The 17,493-nt window shown below is 36.8% G+C and overlaps 2 protein-coding genes across 2 annotated transcripts in view; one reads left to right on the top strand and one right to left on the bottom strand.

Annotated features, from left to right (window-relative positions):
- Positions 1–17,493, top strand: part of LOC136814452 (uncharacterized) — a 792,139-nt gene that overhangs the window by 148,467 nt on the left and 626,179 nt on the right. The window lies entirely within an intron of this gene.
- LOC136814422 (uncharacterized) lies at positions 6,306–12,561 on the bottom strand. Its single transcript, XM_067070968.1, has 6 exons — positions 12,360–12,561; positions 10,875–12,004; positions 10,458–10,715; positions 9,930–10,342; positions 7,126–9,753; positions 6,306–6,726 (listed from the first exon to the last, which is right to left on the bottom strand). The coding sequence occupies exons 2-6, from the start codon at positions 11,044–11,046 to the stop codon at positions 6,541–6,543; spliced, it is 3,657 nt and encodes a 1,218-aa protein (XP_066927069.1). The 5' UTR covers positions 11,047–12,004; positions 12,360–12,561; the 3' UTR covers positions 6,306–6,540.

Here is a 17,493-nt window from a genome sequence, read left to right as displayed (position 1 = left end):
ACACGAAATTCTTAAAAAAATACGTACTGGAGAGAAGGCAACGTCGGAGCAACGTTCTTCATCAAACGAAAGAAATCATGGGAAAAACAAGAAGAAGGAGTGGCGCTCCACCACCTCAAAAACAGTATAAATACAGGAGTCGAAATCAAGGAAGTCAGTCGGGGGAAGCAAGCAAATAGAGAAGAAATAAAGCGAAAGAAGATAGGCCATCAGCCTAAGAAACAAATAGCAAGGCCATCAGCCCGCACTAAGCATAATCCTATATTGTAATAACGAATTTGAATTTAAAGGAAGAAGAAAAGAATCTAAGGGAAATTAATTAATAGCGAACCCCATAAATATATCGTGTTAAATCATTATTTGGAGTCATTCGAAAATAAGACTTACGGAATATACTTTAGTAACAACAAAAAGGTGATTGTTACAGTTTCAAGAGTTAGTTTATGATAAAAAGCATTGTGTCATCAACGAATAAATTAACTAGGCAAAAAGGAAGAGCGATATGCAAGTCGTTAACGTAAAGAAGAAATGATAATGGTTCAAGAACAGAGACTTGGGGAACACCGTGAAGCATAGGCTTAGTTTTAGAACTAATGCTAGAAATAGACACAAATTGTGATCAATCAGATAAAAAAGAGCGAAACCAATCAAGAGCTGTCCCACGAACCCCATAGAATTCTAGTTTTGAAGTTAAAATCTCATGGTCAACGGTATCAAAAGCTTTTTGTAAGTCAATGAAAATAGAGCAGCCATACTCACCTTCATCCAGAGCAGTTAAGATTTGATCAACACAATATTGAAGTGCTGTTTCTGTAGAGTGTTTTGAGCGGAAACCAAATTGGAGTGGATACAAAGAGCCTGATTGATCAAGAAAAGTCATAAGACGTTTGTGCATAAGTTTTTGAAAGATTTTATCAATGTTTGAGCGCAGAGAGATGGGCCTGTAGTTTTCAGCATCAAGTGCAGGAGAGCACGCGTACCCCCTAAATTTAAGAATACTTCCAGGTACCTGGCTTTTTGTAACACTTTTTTTTTAGGTACCCCAAAATCTCTGTGGGGGGGGTGGATCCTATGGTAGTAGGGTTGGAAGCTATGCTTCTGAAAACCCCGAAACAGGGTAGATATAGGCAAAAATCAGGCTGTTTTGAGCAAAATAAGGGACCTTCCCTTTGACAGTTGAAAATATTTCAAAAACTAATAAACAGGGGGGGGGTTAGAAAAGATCGAAAAATTAACAAGCGGGGGGGGGGCGTTTATTTGGCACCTATGAGTGATAAACTACATCAAGCAAAGAGAACAGAAAGACTATAGGACAATGTGTATGTACAAAATGATCTATTAGATCCGCGGCCTTTACCAAAAAGTGAAGCAAGTTTTGGTAGGATTTCCTACCAAGGAAGTCACGTGACAACAAGAAATTTCACTGGTTTGAGAGATGTGAAATAGCCTGCTTCTTTTGATCACGCGCTCCGAAAACAATTAAAATGATTTATTCTATCATTGAGTTTAAGGAGGGTTAGAGTAGAGCAGAATCTTTATTATCTATCTTTTCTTATCTTAAGGCAAGAAAAAGTGAAGTCTTGAAAAATGCGCTGCATTTTTGACGACGGCGGATTGAATCTAGAAATTTCTTTGTTTTTGAATGATACTTGTTAAAAATTTTGGCATTAAATTTATTTTCAAATCTGGCATTTGTGAAAAAAACAGGCGGGTCGATTTGCAAGATTTGTTGGCTTCAAATCCTACCAAACGGTTCTAGCCTTCGGCTTCTACTTAATTGGATCCTATCGATCAGCACGAAATTTAAAAAGTCAAATTATTGCTTCATTTTTTTTTACTGCAGAAAGAGTATAGTTGCCTATCTACAGCCCTTGCTAGCGTCGATCAACTTTTTTCGCTTCAATGTAATGAATGCTCAGCACCTTGCCAGCAGACCGGAAATGACTAAAAATTGTTTCTCCAGCTGACGTTGGTTGATTTTGATGGCGTGAGATTCGATTTTGCAATCATATCTAAAGCAAAACTGTCATGAGGTTGGAAAAAGTGCATAAAGTGAAGAAACTTTTCTGTGACACATACTATACTAGAAAGTTCCTTTTTTTGAAGCGGTCGCCAACAGTGTGTTTGAAACACGCTGACCTGGTTGTAGTTGGGTATTTATTATAGGCGTTATATCGACCTCAACTCGTAAAAAGAGCGATATCTTTTATATTTTTTCTTATACACTGATGATATAATTCCCGCAGTCAACTTGATCTTTTTAAATGTATTCGGTTAAGTTCCCATTTTCAGGAACTCGCAGCATTAGAGACAGAAGTTTGATTAAAGTCTATTCACGATAAGTGTGCACTCTCTTTTCATTTACCTATAACTTTTGAAGGAATTACTCAATCTGTATAAATTTGGTATTGTTGAAAAGATATTGGTGAGTGGAACAATTCGGAATAAAAAAACCTTTAAAAAAATTCTAAAAAGGAAGATAAAAATGAAGAAGAAAAAAATGAAGATCTTGTAGAAAAGTGCTAGAACTATCATTTTCACTGAAGTGAATCCTTGATTATCGATTATCGATCACGTCATCTCTGTGAAAAAATTTCTCAAAAATAATCATTCAGTCAAAAGATATCAAACAAAGTTATAAGCTGATTGACGTCTAAAAACGCTGTTTCTCCTGTTTTCTGCTACCGTGAATAGCACAGGTCAAAATCATATATTGACGCTGTGCCGACGAATCGAGATTCTATTCAGCGCGCAATCAACGAAGACAAAAGTAACCATGACGACCATCCAAGATCTTGGATGAGGTTCAAAGCTGATATTTTTAATTCCCGTCGTTGAAAACACAACTTACAAAAATTCATCAATGCTTTGTAAAAAGAGTCAGTGATAGAGAATCATAACATAAAGACTGTTTATTATTTCGATTCAATTAAAGTGATATTTCCATAATTAAAAGTTTAGTAATTTCTGTTATACATTTGGGGATCATATAAAAGATTTCTTTCGAAATAAACTCATTCTAATTACACTTGGAGGTTTCTGGGGAATTCGTAAATAGTAAACTACATACTACATACTAATACTACATACACTACGTATGCATATTCACATTGGAACATTGGAACATGGAACGACGGCACATATGGTACACATACTACATACACTACGCATGCATATACATCGGAACATTGGAACATGGAACGACGGTACATATGGTACACATACTACATATACACTACGCATGCATATATTGGAACATCGGAACATGGAACGACGGTACATATGGCACACATACTACATATACACTACGCATGCATATACACATTGGAACATTGGAACATGGAACGACGGTACATATGGTACACATACTACATATACACTACGCATGCATATATTGGAACATTGGAACATGGAACGACGGCACATATGGTACACATACTACATACACTACGCATGCATATATTGGAACATTGGAACATGGAACGACGGCACATATGGTACACATACTACATACACTACACATGCATATACATCGGAACATTGGAACATGGAACGACGGTACATATGGTACACATACTACATATACACTACGCATGCATATATTGGAACATTGGAACATGGAACGACGGCACATATGGTACACATACTACATACACTACGCATGCATATATTGGAACATTGGAACATGGAACGACGGCACATATGGTACACATACTACATATGCACTACGCATGCATATATTGGAACATTGGAACATGGAACGTCGGCACATATGGTACACATACTACATACACTACGCATGCATATACACATTGGAACATTGGAACATGGAACGACGGCACATATGGAACACATACTACATACACTACACATGCATATACATCGGAACATTGGAACATGGAACGACGGTACATATGGTACACATACTACATACACTACGCATGCATATATTGGAACATTGGAACATGGAACGACGGCACATATGGTACACATACTACATACACTACGCATGCATATATTGGAACATTGGAACATGGAACGACGGCACATATGGTACACATACTACATACACTACGCATGCATATACACATTGGAACATTGGAACATGGAACGACGGCACATATGGTACACCTACTACATACACTACGTATGCATATACACATTGGAACATTGGAACATGGAACGACGATACATATGGTACACATACTACATATAGATAGTACAGCATAATAGTATGGTATAGTATAGTAGTATTGGAACATTGGAACAAGTATTATATAATAGTATTGATTGAATTAGGAAAAACCAATAATACGCGACTTTCTATCCGGGGAATTTCCAGTTGAGGCGGAGTGATCGAGATAAAAATATCACGTGACTTTTGACAGGACAAAAAATCAAAACAAACTTATTTATGTGGTGGAAGGCACAAAAAATTATCTTCCTTTCTCAGAAAAAAGCTATCATTTTGTTTCAGCTGAAGGTAACCTGATAACAGCTGTTCATAATTTTCTTACGTGCACGGTAAACCTCTGAAGGCACTTGAAAATTATACATCTGAGGAAAATAGTCCTCCCGCGGCGCGGAAAATTTCACAACAAGAATCTTGTTGTGCGCCAGAAAGATAAAAACTGATACGGCGCCCTATTCATGAACACAATCACGCAACTTTGTTGTCATCCCCAGTCCTTATAGACGAACGCGGTCCTTACGATTTTGAGATTGCATTTTCGTCAGATCGTACATGTTTTTTTTTTATAAGCATTGCACTTATAAGCATATCTAGGCTCAGATATGGGGAAAAATTAAGCATATGGTAAGCATTACTTGAGCCTACGAAATATGTTTTTTTCCTGATTTTGGCTTTTTTTGGCTGGAATTTTACCGATTTTCAGTATTTCCCTAAATTTATGCTTTAGATTTAAGCATCTCCTCAAGCATTTTTCAGCCTTATTAAGCTTTCGACCTAAGCATTTCTGAGCCTGTTTTCGGATTTTTGTATGCTTATAAAAAAAAAAACATGTATTATGTGTTCACCCAGTGGGTTCGACTGACAATTCCTGCATTAAAAGCCAAGATGCAATATGTTTATTAAATACACGCTCACAGTATCTCTAGTCAGAGAAAACAATCACACATTCAAAAGTGTCTTTAGTCAGGAAAACAACCAAAACACGTACCAAAACAATCACACAAGTTTCAAAAGTTTAGAAAATCCACAAAACCTCTGACCTCATGAATGTAAGAACCAAGAATTAAAGACTTTGTTTTGAGGTCACTCGGTAAACAAATCTCATATAACTTGTTCCAGAGACATTGGTCATTGTCCATATAAGAGTTTGTATTTCAAAGCAAAAATATTTCTCGTACTGCCCATTTTTCTCATCAATTCTTCAACTTGAACCAGTTTCACATCTCAATAGAATGTTAATACCATTTTACCAATCATTTAATGTCCAAAGTTATAGTCCATGAGCTGGAGGTCAAAATGGGCTCAACGAGTGCACCGGACAAATTATATATGAAAAGTTTCCAAATTTTATGTAGAACGAGAATTTCGATGTTAGCAAGGTCAAATTTAATGGAATAAGGATTTAGTGACGTCACAATGACACCTGGTGAGAAAAAAAGGTGTGAAAATTTGTCAGACCAAGATTCTACATTTTGGGAAATATCTCGGGAACTAAAATTGGTATTGCTACGAAATTTGGAGCATATGTTCATAATGAGGTGACAATTACATTCAAAGAAAAAAAACTGAAAAAAAATCATTTATGACGTCACCAAGGCGCGCCGAAATTGAAAAAAAGAGAAAAAAGATTTTGAAGATTTTGCCTAAATTTCGATCAAAAGTTAGTGTTAACTTGGCCTGTACCACTCAAAATACGAGAAAAACACAATTTACCACCTATAATCTCATATTGCGAAGTAAATACTTCAAAATGAAGTATTCTTTGGGTTTTCATGGGGCGCCAAAGCATCAAAAATAATTTACGCTCATTTTGATCTGTAAATCAGCATTTCCCTAATTTTTGTAAATATTTGAAAAACTAGTCAATTATTGAAACACAAATCAAATTGATAACTAAAGATTCCTAGATGAAAATGAAAAAGAGTTTAATTACATTTTCAAAAACGACCCTATGACGTCAGTAAGGGGCGCCAAAACAGAAAAAATTCAAAATCTTGCCTTAAACTTAATCAAAAGGTTGAATTCATCTGACCTTAAAGAATTTATCACTTACTTAGTTAGAATTTGAAGTAATTGCTCCAAAATGATTGATTTACTGTTGTTATGAGGCGCCAAACCTTCAAAAACATCACGCTTAATCCGCTCGTAAATCAGAATCTCCCTAATTTTGGTTAATATTTAGTAATGTCAGAATTTTTTAAGCTATAAGTAAAATCTTATGAAATACTAGATTAAAATGTAAAATTTAGGAATTTTGAAACTCATTAAGGTTAGTTAAACTTGGTAAGGGTTACCAACAGCTATTTTGTAAAAGTAAAAATGGAAAATTAGCAGAGGTTTCAGATTTATTAATTGTCCTCGATATCACTTTCTTCATCACTTTCAAACTCTTCGTCCGCTTGATCGTTCTCTTCATCATCCCGATTTCCACAATCATCACAACCACACGCATCACAACATTCCATTTCGTTGACCTTGCATGGGCAAGTTACATCACATTGCACTTTACAGTCACAGGTTACGAGCGTCAGGACCTAAAAATAAATCGATTATTAATAATTAGTAAAATGAAATGATTTTGATTTCAGATATAAGGGCTTTCTAGATAAAAATTTTCCTTTTGCTTAACACTGAATTTAAGGATTTTATAAGAACATAAAACTGCATAAAATAATAAAAAGTGACTCTTTCCTGTTTTAATTGACACTTAATTGTCAGCAACTATGAGATGGCTGTGACAAGTATGAATAACATTACATCATAAACAGCCAATCAAATCATCAAGATAGGGTTAGAAAAATATCATAACTTGAAAAAGAGACGCTCACATTAAATTAATTATACTTATGACAGATTGCATCAATTACCCGTAATTATATCCTTTGTTATCTCATGACAATTTACTAGAGGTAGAATAGTATACTAAAAATTACCTCAGCCAATGCTGGATTGCAAGTCATCCAATTAACGAACAGACCACCATCATCGACTCCCCAACCATGATCGGATGGATCACACCTGTCAATCCAAGGATCAAGACACATTCTCCATATTCTTGCTTGATAGTTTGCACGTTTGATATGTTGGCGTAACACGTTTTGACAGGGTGGCAATGATTCTGATGATACTTTACCATTCTTTCTGCAATAAATGTTGTATCTCAGGTCATCAATCGATATTCCCAATTCCAAAGAATCTTTCTTCCCATACATATGGCAGACAAAGGCTTCGAGGATCGACACATTCTCTTCACTTATGTCCCAAGTTGTGCCAAGTTCTGCAAAGGCTTTGACGTACTCACTTTTCTGGATCATGACTTTTAGTGGTTTGATCTTGCCACGTCCGGAAAATGCACTAATCGAATCGCAGCCAGTAAAACAATGAAAACCAGGTAAGGCTTGCAATAACATTTCTTTGTTGAATTTAGAGTCGTCAATGCGCGTGAAGTACGTTTCGCAGACCAGATTCAGATCGATAAGCCTTTTGTGATCTCCAGATCCAGTGAGGATGAAAATGTTACAACCAATTGCATGTAGATTTGAAGCAGCGAGAATGAATACATCTGTATCAGGGGTAGAGATAATGATGTTTTGATATTTTGAGCTTGCGTCATTTGCGTGCAACAGCATTCGTGTGTCGGCTTCTTCTTGATTTGAGTGCAAACGGTTGCAGATTGCCATTTGGTGTTTGGTGAATTTCCACGTCTCAGTTGAATCGTTGACATACATAGTCTTGTTATCCAAAAGATGTCGTTTTGTTTTCCAATCATTCAAGAAAAATGTAACCAACTTATTCTTGAATTCACCAGAAGAAAGAAGCTGGCCCCAATGTTTGATTGGTGCTGTAGAAATGATTTTCTTTACAATCATTTCTCCAGTAGATCTTCTTTGACGTTCGATGTCTTTGATTGAGGTGTCGAAGTAGACGTCAAATACGACATCAAGACGAGATGCTGACGGGGAGCCATTGACGATTGCTTTCAGGAGCTTAGTTGAAAATTGGTCAAATGTCAACCCACTGGACTTGAGTTGTCGAACATAAGCCATACCATCAACGATGAAAGCATGGTCTTTTTGTAGCATTTCAACTGGGACAGTATCTCCTTCAACAGTGTGTAATAATTTTGACTTTGCTGTTTTCTTCAGGGTACCATCTGGCTCCGATAGCGAGAGTGGTAATTCAATGAGAGGGAACGAGAGCAACTGTTTGAGATCAACCACTCTCGTTTGGGCAATAATCGCGATTTTGGCAAAGAGCTCTTTGGTGCTTTCAATTGCAACCAACCTTGCTTTGTGTTTGGCAGCTTTTGATAGGGGAATATTTGAGAAGGTTGGAAGTTTTTGCTTCTTCATGCGATCAAAAATTGATAGCGTGTGACCCTCTTCCAGACGTTGTTTGTTAAAAGTGACCATAAGCTCCTTACCGATTCCTTTGGCTGAAAGCATTTTCTCTGCAACAACCTCTTCCAATTCAATTCCCCTCGAGATTGACAGCAATGGCATACCAGCAAACGGATGGACGAAGGTCTCCTGTAGGATTGAGAGGATCGACTGGACAGCATTTTCATCTTTTCTAATTCGAGCTGGTGAAAGATCCTTGTGTTTGTGCTTCTGACTCGCGAAGTTAAGATGCTGGTGAAAGACTTCACGAAGGGATGCTCTGTACGTAGCGTTAAGCTCCCATCTATGGACTGCTCCTATGTTTGTCGAGAAGCCAGTTGTGCCACCTGGTGTCTTGGTGTCTTTGTTTAGGGTCATCTCAATCACCTTGTCGGTCTCCACTCTGTTGAAAACACCGTCACTAATCTGTGCAGTAAAATTGCCAAGAAGAAACTGCTCGTATATTTCAGGAAATTCGGTTTCCAAAGCAAGCATATCGCCAAGCATCACTGAAAGGTACCTTGCGTAATTGATGTTGTCGTAAGCGAAAGCAAATGGGATGATTTCGCGGATGCATTCAAGAAGAAGATCCCACAAACCAGCTCTGCAGGCGTAAATTACATTCAAAAGTAGCTCCACCATTTCAATGTAGCTAATCCAAAATTTCGGCAAGCTGAATTCTGAGGCTTTAATCTGATCCTTAAGGTCAATGTAATTGTTGAAATACTCCTCGATACATGTATCTGCGTCTATGGTATCGTAGATTTGTTTGTCGATCTTGTCCAAGACCAATTCATTGCAAGCCTCATCAACTCGACCACACTTTCCACTTTCCACCAATTGGTCAATTAGAAGGCGCTGGAGGGCTTCATAAAACAGCTTATACATCCGTACACCTCGGTTGTAGCTTTTACCACGCAAGGCTGAGTCAACAGAACCTTCAGCAATGACTGAACTTTGGATAAGGGCGTCTTTCAGTCCACCATCAGCAAACCGTTTGGACAGGATATGCATGTACGTCATGATCATATGAAACATGCCCATCATCAGCACACAATTACGAAACTTCTCTGGCTCTCTCCATTTGATCTCGCATGCTTTGCAATAAATCGCTTGGTCGAATACGCAAACAATTGATTTTAGCTTCAAAGATGCAATCATCTCCAAAGCTCGTGAGAGAACCTGATAAGACAAGAAAAGTTAATTTGAGACATAAATAATCTAATGATCTACGCAATCACTGCCCAGCCCGAGATTAGCGGTTACCTGTTTTATCACCCTGATTTCTTTAAATATGAAATATATTGATATTTAAACTAATCCAAGCGAATTAACGACATAATAGATGGAAGTCTAACCTGATGTATAGTTGATTTCTCGGTTGCTGGTTTGTTTATACAATTAAGATATTCGATAGACGATTTCATTACAGGAATCCCGTCTTGGATGGAGATGTTGAAGCCAGACCAGCTTGGGATAATCTGTCGTGGAGAGTAGTCTCGACGCAGGAGAGCCCAGATAAAGTTAGATTTCTCTCTGTCAGCAAACAGCCAGTCTTTGAATGGATTTTCAGGAAATTTTCGATTTTCTGGATCTTTCCTTTTTCCTCCGAAAACGATAACGGCCTGATTATCATCATCTTGAATTTCAAATGATCTTCGTTTCTGCCTCCGATAACGAGACGGTTCTGGTAGAGGTGGTGTCGTCACATTTGACGGGTTTTTTTTCATTTGGATTAGTAGATTGTTAACTTTATGTGTAGTTCCAGTGCCTAAGAAAGAGAGATGAGCAATTTTTATCGTTTAGATAATTTAAATGGGGATGAAATTGGGATTTCTTTTTGGACTTGGAGAATGAAATATTGCAAATTTTGGCAGAAATTATACCTGTTAGAGTTTCTTCATTTCTATCAATGTTGTCAGCGACGTATAAGCTAAAAATCTCCTTCAACGCATTAAGAAGCAAAGTGCCATTCTCTTTCTGTTTATCAACAATCATGTAAGCGTTTTCCGTTTGAATTTCCATGAGTTGCGTGTAAGCAATACCATGTCCTAGTTTGTTTAGTGATGTGATGATCTCAGTGTTGTTCGTTAACGCTTTAACAATACTTGGGAGCAGGATGCTTTTCGGGGTCTTGACTCTCCCTAAGATAAAAAATAATTCCATGGTTAAAATAAAAATTCTCATCTCAGACGGAAAATGCTTTTCAAATAGCAATCGTATGATCACCCAGGCCCCAAGATGAAATATACATAAACCCTACTAAGCGATTCAAATGTCTATTAAAACAGGAATTCTCATACCTTGAGTCACTGCATAGATGATATCTTGTGCGATAGACATCTTCAACCGTTCGGCTTTTTCTGTCAATGTGCCATCTTTACTTTTCAAAAGTGTTGAGAGGGCCATGTTCAGCATTGGTGGAATGACAACCTTATCCGGAGTTAGGTCTTCTGGTTGCGGTGGCCAAGGCATTGTATCATTCAGCTATTTAACTTCCTTTCGTAATATTGCAAAGCATTTAATGAATTGCTCTTCCTCATTCTGCTGTTCGTTCTTCAATTGGTCGTTTTCCTCCTTAGCTTTGATATATTTAAGCATAATATCTTCGATTGAGGCAGATTTGCTGTAAACATAGATCTCATTCCCAGAATCTAGGAATTTAAGAGATGGTGCTTGTGTTTGTAGATCCCTTTTGAAATTTTTTCTAGTGGAAGCATTCATTGTCAGATCGCTTTCTTTCAGTTTATCTTCCATAATTGATACGAGATGTTTGAGTGGAATTATTTCATTTGATCGGAAAGTCTCTAGATCCAAACAGAATTTTACAACTTCTTTGAATGCAGACGATCGGAGCGATTTTTCGGTTTCTGATTCGGTTGGTTCTACTTTATCATCTGGTATGTGTGTAAAATTTCGATAACAGCTCTTGTGATATTTGGCCTCGTTTGAAATCAGGTTTGAAATTCCGAAAATATCAAATCTGCCTTTTCTCTTAGCACACTCGATGATCCGATCTCTGGCTTGTTCATCTACGCACTGCACTAAAGTTTCTTCTGTATATACTATCTTTAACTCTCCTTACTTTACAGAATAGACATATATTCTTTTCAATGGGAGAGTCTGAACATACACGGTTTGATTTCCTTCGTGGTTCCTCGCCATCATCAACAATTTCTTCCGGATCGACCTGTGCTTGGATCTTCTCATGCTGGGATTTCAGCTTGTCGATGTCTCTCTTTAGGGTGAAACGCTGGTAACATTTCCGGTGATATGAAAGATTATCGGGTACTTTTTCGGGACTGTTTGCTTCAATATCCATCAGGGGATGCCGTTTTAAAGTAGCTACTTCTTTCAGTTTCAACCAGGTATCGAGTCTCGTCAAAGGTATGAGTTCATCACGAGTATCGGCACAGTGGATAACACAAGTGTTCTGACGTATAGAAAAAGGAAAAATCGAAATAAGTCTTTTGCGTGGAGGTAGTAGATATTGTATCGCATTCAAATCTCTCACACCCCTACATCACAGTTAAAAAATTGTCCCTGGTGAAAAATTACGCAGAGATTCCACCTTCTTTTTTCCCAACTGAAAAAGGTTTAGAATACGCTCAAACTAAAAAACTAAACTATGATAAATATATTTTGGTGCCCAAACACTACATTACTGAATTTTGCAAGTTTCAAGCAATATAATCAGCCTCCCCCCCACAGATCAATGATACAAGTTGTTCTCTGTACAAAGCACTGTAATAGGTTGCATTGGGAGACTAAAGAGAAATAAAACTTACCACATTTGAACAATTTTGGTCATTTTCTTTGCGTTTTGATGATGTTGGGTTTGTTGCAGCTTTTTTGGGCAGGACAAAATCTGGATCGTCATCTTGCTTTCTCTTTCTTCTTTTATTTTTATATTTTCCCATTTTTATCTTATCTGTATGATTAAAATTTCAAAACTTAAAACAAACTATACAAAAAAAACACATAAACTAACCACATAACAGATCGCCACAACCACACTAAACAAGTCGAGTCTTACACTAAAAGTGAAAGCATATTTAGAATAATAAAAAACGCCATTTGCATAGTGCTAATTAAATATATTTTGTTACAGCTATTAGTCATAAATAGAGGCCATTTGGATGGGCTTTTGATTACGTTAAACAAATACGAAAGAAAAATAGAAACTAGAAGAAAATGCTGCATCTCATTCATTCAAAATTTATGTTGTGAAAATACTTTTTGGAATTCTCTAGAATCTTAAAATTTCTTTTCTTTTTATATATTTATATGGTCATTTTAGCGCCTTAATAAAAGTTCATACAGTCAATTATAGGCATGTCCATATAGGCAAAGGTATCTTTATAAACTCTTTTTTCATTTCCATCTAGGAATCTTTAGTTATCAAATTGATTTTTGAAACAATAATTGACTACTTTTTCAAATATTTACAAAAATTAGGGAAATGCTGATTTACAGATCAAAATGAGCGTAAATTATTTTTGATGCTTTGGCGCCCCATGAAAACCCAACAAATACTTTATTTTGAGGTATTTACTTCGTAATATGAGATTATAGGTGGTAAATTGTGTTTTTCTCGTATTTTGAGTGGTACAGGCCAAGTTAACACAAACTTTTGATCGAAATTTAGGCAAAATTTTTCTTTTTTTCTCATTTTTTCAATTTCGGCGCGCCTTGGTGACGTCATAAATGATTTTTTTTCAGTTTTTTTTCTTTGAATGTAATTGTCACCTCATTATGAACATATGCTCCAAATTTCGTAGCAATACCAATTTTAGTTCCCGAGATATTTCCCAAAAAGTAGAATCTTGGTCTGACTAATTTTCACACCTTTTTTTTTCACCAGGTGTCATTGTGACGTCACTAAATCCTTATTCCATTAAATTTGACCTTGCTAAGGCCGATGTAAGTTACATGTGAGTTTACCGTCGTCAACTTACCCGAAAATAGATGCGGCATGATTTCATTATTCATTATTCATTATTTTCCCAACAGCACCTTATCCACCATTTCTGCTAACCATTCTCTCTCAAAATAAAAAATTTTGCTTCGCTTCAACCCTACGCATGTTTTGCGAACGAAAAATAAAGATCCGATTGCTACAGTGGCGCTAGATTTGGCAAAAAACTAAAATGGCCGCCAGGGCGGTTAGGCAGATAGATGGGCGTGACGCCCGCTGTAGTTGTAGGATTGAGGGCGGTCACATTTTCTGTAAAAAATCTTCTTTGTTTACCCGTGTTTACTCTGGGAAAAAGGTCATGCGTAGAGGGAATCCTGCGTAGAGACGATGGAGGTTGTAGTTGTAAAGAAATATAGAAATAATGAAAATTTTGAGCAGTTTATCGAAATAATGAAATTTTCATGCGGGTGCTTTTTAGAGATGCGGGCGGCCGACGGTAAACTCACATGTGACTTTCATCGGCCTAACATCGAAATTCTTATTCTACATAAAATTTGGAAACTTTTCATATATAATTTGTCCGGTGCACTCGTTGAGCCCCAAACCTCAAAATTTGGCTCTCAGCTCATGGACTATTATGGGTGTAGCGTTTTCTTCATGTCAAGCAAATGTCTCTGAAATCTTTAAGTTGGTTGGTTTGGTATTCGGAAGAGGTAATCCATGGATATCTTTGTAATCAATGATGAAAAACTCTTGAAATTACTGATGATTACAGTTGAAGTGTTAGCCTCACATTTCATATGTAATTATTGGTCGCCAATTAGATGAAAATTGTATGTTTTTTGTTCGTCAGAAAAGAGTTATAACTTTTAAAAAGCCAAGAGTGAATTTTCGTCCATCTTGTATTTTGATCTGAATTATTCGTGTCTTGATTACTCAAAAACATGCGCGTAACATCAAGGTAAATCCGTGCGATTTTGTCTGAATAACTAAGGCAAATGAAAATGTGGTGGCGGATTGCCGCCCCTTTAAGGGCGCAAAAAGGGCGTAAGTAGCCAAGGATCGGAGAAATGCCTTTTTAACTAATATTTCCCCTTATAGCGGGGAAATATTAAAAAAAAAAATGACTTCACGAGATTATGCAACATATCTGTTTTTGTTCCACCCAATATGTCACTTTTTCTATTGTTTAAGTGACGTTTTGGATGGAAAATTTCAAAAGTTTTCAGAAGACTCTCCAGTATCATGAATAGCCCGGGAATAATCCCTACACGTTTTAGCGTACCACTTCTTGCAATAGGTAGATAATCTTGTGTGTGACACGACTAACTAACTTGATCAGGATGATCCCAGTTTGGAAACTTCACATCGTGCATATATAGGTTTGTACCACTTCACAAAGATCCTGGTGGTCCGCGTCTGATCAGTACCATTTCTGAAGTTCATTCACTGACATTTTTATTTGGATTTTATTTGATGAGTTATAGCCTGACTATGGCTCCTGAAAAAGGTCACATGTTCTCGAAAAAGTCATTTGAGATTGCCAGTACCTGTCTCTGAAAGTGAAAGTTGTTCCTCCACTGGTTCCACCGTTCCACCCCTACGTGTAGTGTGGGCGGCCGCCAATACGCCATTGAAAGCAGCGCGCGCGGGAAAATATTTCCCGCCATTTTATACTTTCGATTTCGGTCAAACCTCCAGTAAACGCGTGCATGTTTTGATTTTGCTCTGCAATATTTGAGATAATTTTGGTAAGAATGTTTTTTAGTTTAATGATAACTAATTGTAACCCTCACTAGGGCTATAAATTGCTTTAAGCAACAGGACTTAACGTGACCTGAACAGGCCTGCACATATTCCAGGCATGTTCACCCCAGGTTTTTGAAGCTGTTAAATCTAATATATTTTGACTGTTTGATTCACTTCAAGGTACCAGGGAGGGGTTTTTCTACTTGACATTCTATAAGTATTACTCTCTATATTTCTCTATATAACGTCTTCAACTCAAGATGGACCAGACGTTTACCTTTCTTGAAACCAAAATAAACAGCCTCTGTTTAAAGGTCATACTGTCAAATGCTTCTAACTATCTGACAAAACATGGCATGGGACGGCAATTCGGCCACCATTTCATCAAAGTCATTTGATTTGAGTTAATGAACGGGGTATTAAAAAATACACAATTTTTCTTTCAAAATGAGTACCGTAACTTGGTTTAATGTTGACACCCCTCCTCTAATTCCCTTTTTATCAGCTGAAATTTATAGAAAGGTTGAAACTGTTTTTTTTTTGCTCAGTGGTCAGGGAGGAATAATCCTTTTTTCAATCAGTGATTCAAGCTTTCATATTATTCCTTTCTCTAAAGAAGGGTGTCAGAATTAGACGAGGGATGTCAATATTAGAACAACTTTGGTAGGCTTTTAAATCAAAATATGAAAAAAATCTGTAGTGGAACACACGAATCGGCGAGTGTTTGTGCACTCTAAGAGGAACAAAGAAGTATGATTGATAAACTTGGTGGAGTTAAACAAATTTGTTGTCAAAGAGATTTAACAATAAGTGAAAATGCAGGCCAGATATCAACCAGTCCCATGTTTCGACCAATCGTCCCAAGTTAGAGCAGTTGACGGTAGATTTGCATAATTAAATACCTACTAATCAGATAATACGTATTCCTTTTCTCTAGGGGTTTGACTTATTGTCAGACCATGGTACATTGTATGATTTTGAGCTAGATTCTTTGTAAAATTTGCAAAAGAAATAGTACCGTGAAGTCGGGTAACTTGCATCAGTGGAGGCTAACATGCATAGCCCTCAAATGAATGACCTGGCTAGTCCTTAAAATACAAAGTTAAATCAAAACAAAAATGGTAGAGTAAAGCTGCGAGCGGAGCTGTAGTTTATTTGTTTTGAAATTTTGCTGCTTTGATTAGTCGTATCGATTCTTCCCACGACTAACGTCAAATTGACGCTAATTTGAAAACCCCTCACCTCTTACCGTCAACTGCTCTTGGGATGATTGGTCAAATCTTGGGACGGTTGATTTCTGGGCTGTATTTTCACTTACTGTTTAAATCTCTTTGACACCAAGTTTGTTTTGATGATACTTCAACCAAGTTTATCAATCAAACTTTCACCATCTCCTAATCACAACCGAATGTATTTTTAAAGCATTTTAAAAGTACATAATTTGAAGAAGTAATTAATAATTTAATCACACTCACGCTGCTCACATGTTGACACCATCACTTTCATCATTGTTTTGTCAGTCATCTTTAATTTTGCTACGGCTTGCTTTAATTTTATAAAGTTTATATTTAAAAAAAAGGAGATGATTTCTAAACTTTTTTAGGAAAGTTGCCGGAATTAATTATCTCTGTAATCATAATCAACAAAATTTCACAACAATTAGACCGACCATCAGCAAAATTCAAGTGCCATGCGGACTGTCTAAACAAAAGAAGCACAAGACATAAACATTTGGCTGTTTGTTTTTGTTAAAATTGTTCTGTAAAATAGCAAAGCAAACGAATACAGGTATAAAAAAAAGGAGGAAAAGAAATATGGAAAGTAACATTTGTTATGGAATAAACGTCTCAAAAATAGATATTTCTGGTGAAATTTCTTAGCGTCACAGACTCTAACCCCTGCCCCTTTGTGTCAATTTGACGTTAGTCGTGGGAAGTGAGTGGCCCCTTATTAAATTTGAGGTTACACGTCCAGCAGGAGCAGCCATCAAGAAACGTCTGAATTCCTGCCATCTTGAAATTTTATGATCTCGCATGATTTTTTATCCAACCACATTGTTTTAATTGCCCGCGATTTTGTCAGTGAGTAACTCGCGCGGCAAATATGAGAATCTAAAATGGTAGAGTACTGAAACATTGAACAAAAATGGGTTGGTTGCCAAAAGAAAATTTGTGCTGAATTTAGAAATTTTATTAAATTACCAAAATAAATTCAGTGGAATGGGCTCATTTGCCAAAACTCATTTGTTAGTTATT

The sequence above is a fragment of the Clytia hemisphaerica genome, unplaced genomic scaffold (genome assembly GCF_902728285.1).
Source record: "Clytia hemisphaerica strain Z4C2 unplaced genomic scaffold, Clytia hemisphaerica genome assembly, whole genome shotgun sequence".
NCBI classification, from domain to species: domain Eukaryota; kingdom Metazoa; phylum Cnidaria; class Hydrozoa; order Leptothecata; family Clytiidae; genus Clytia; species Clytia hemisphaerica.
Note: the sequence above shows the minus strand (reverse complement) of the source record. Positions and strands in the feature narration are given on the sequence as shown.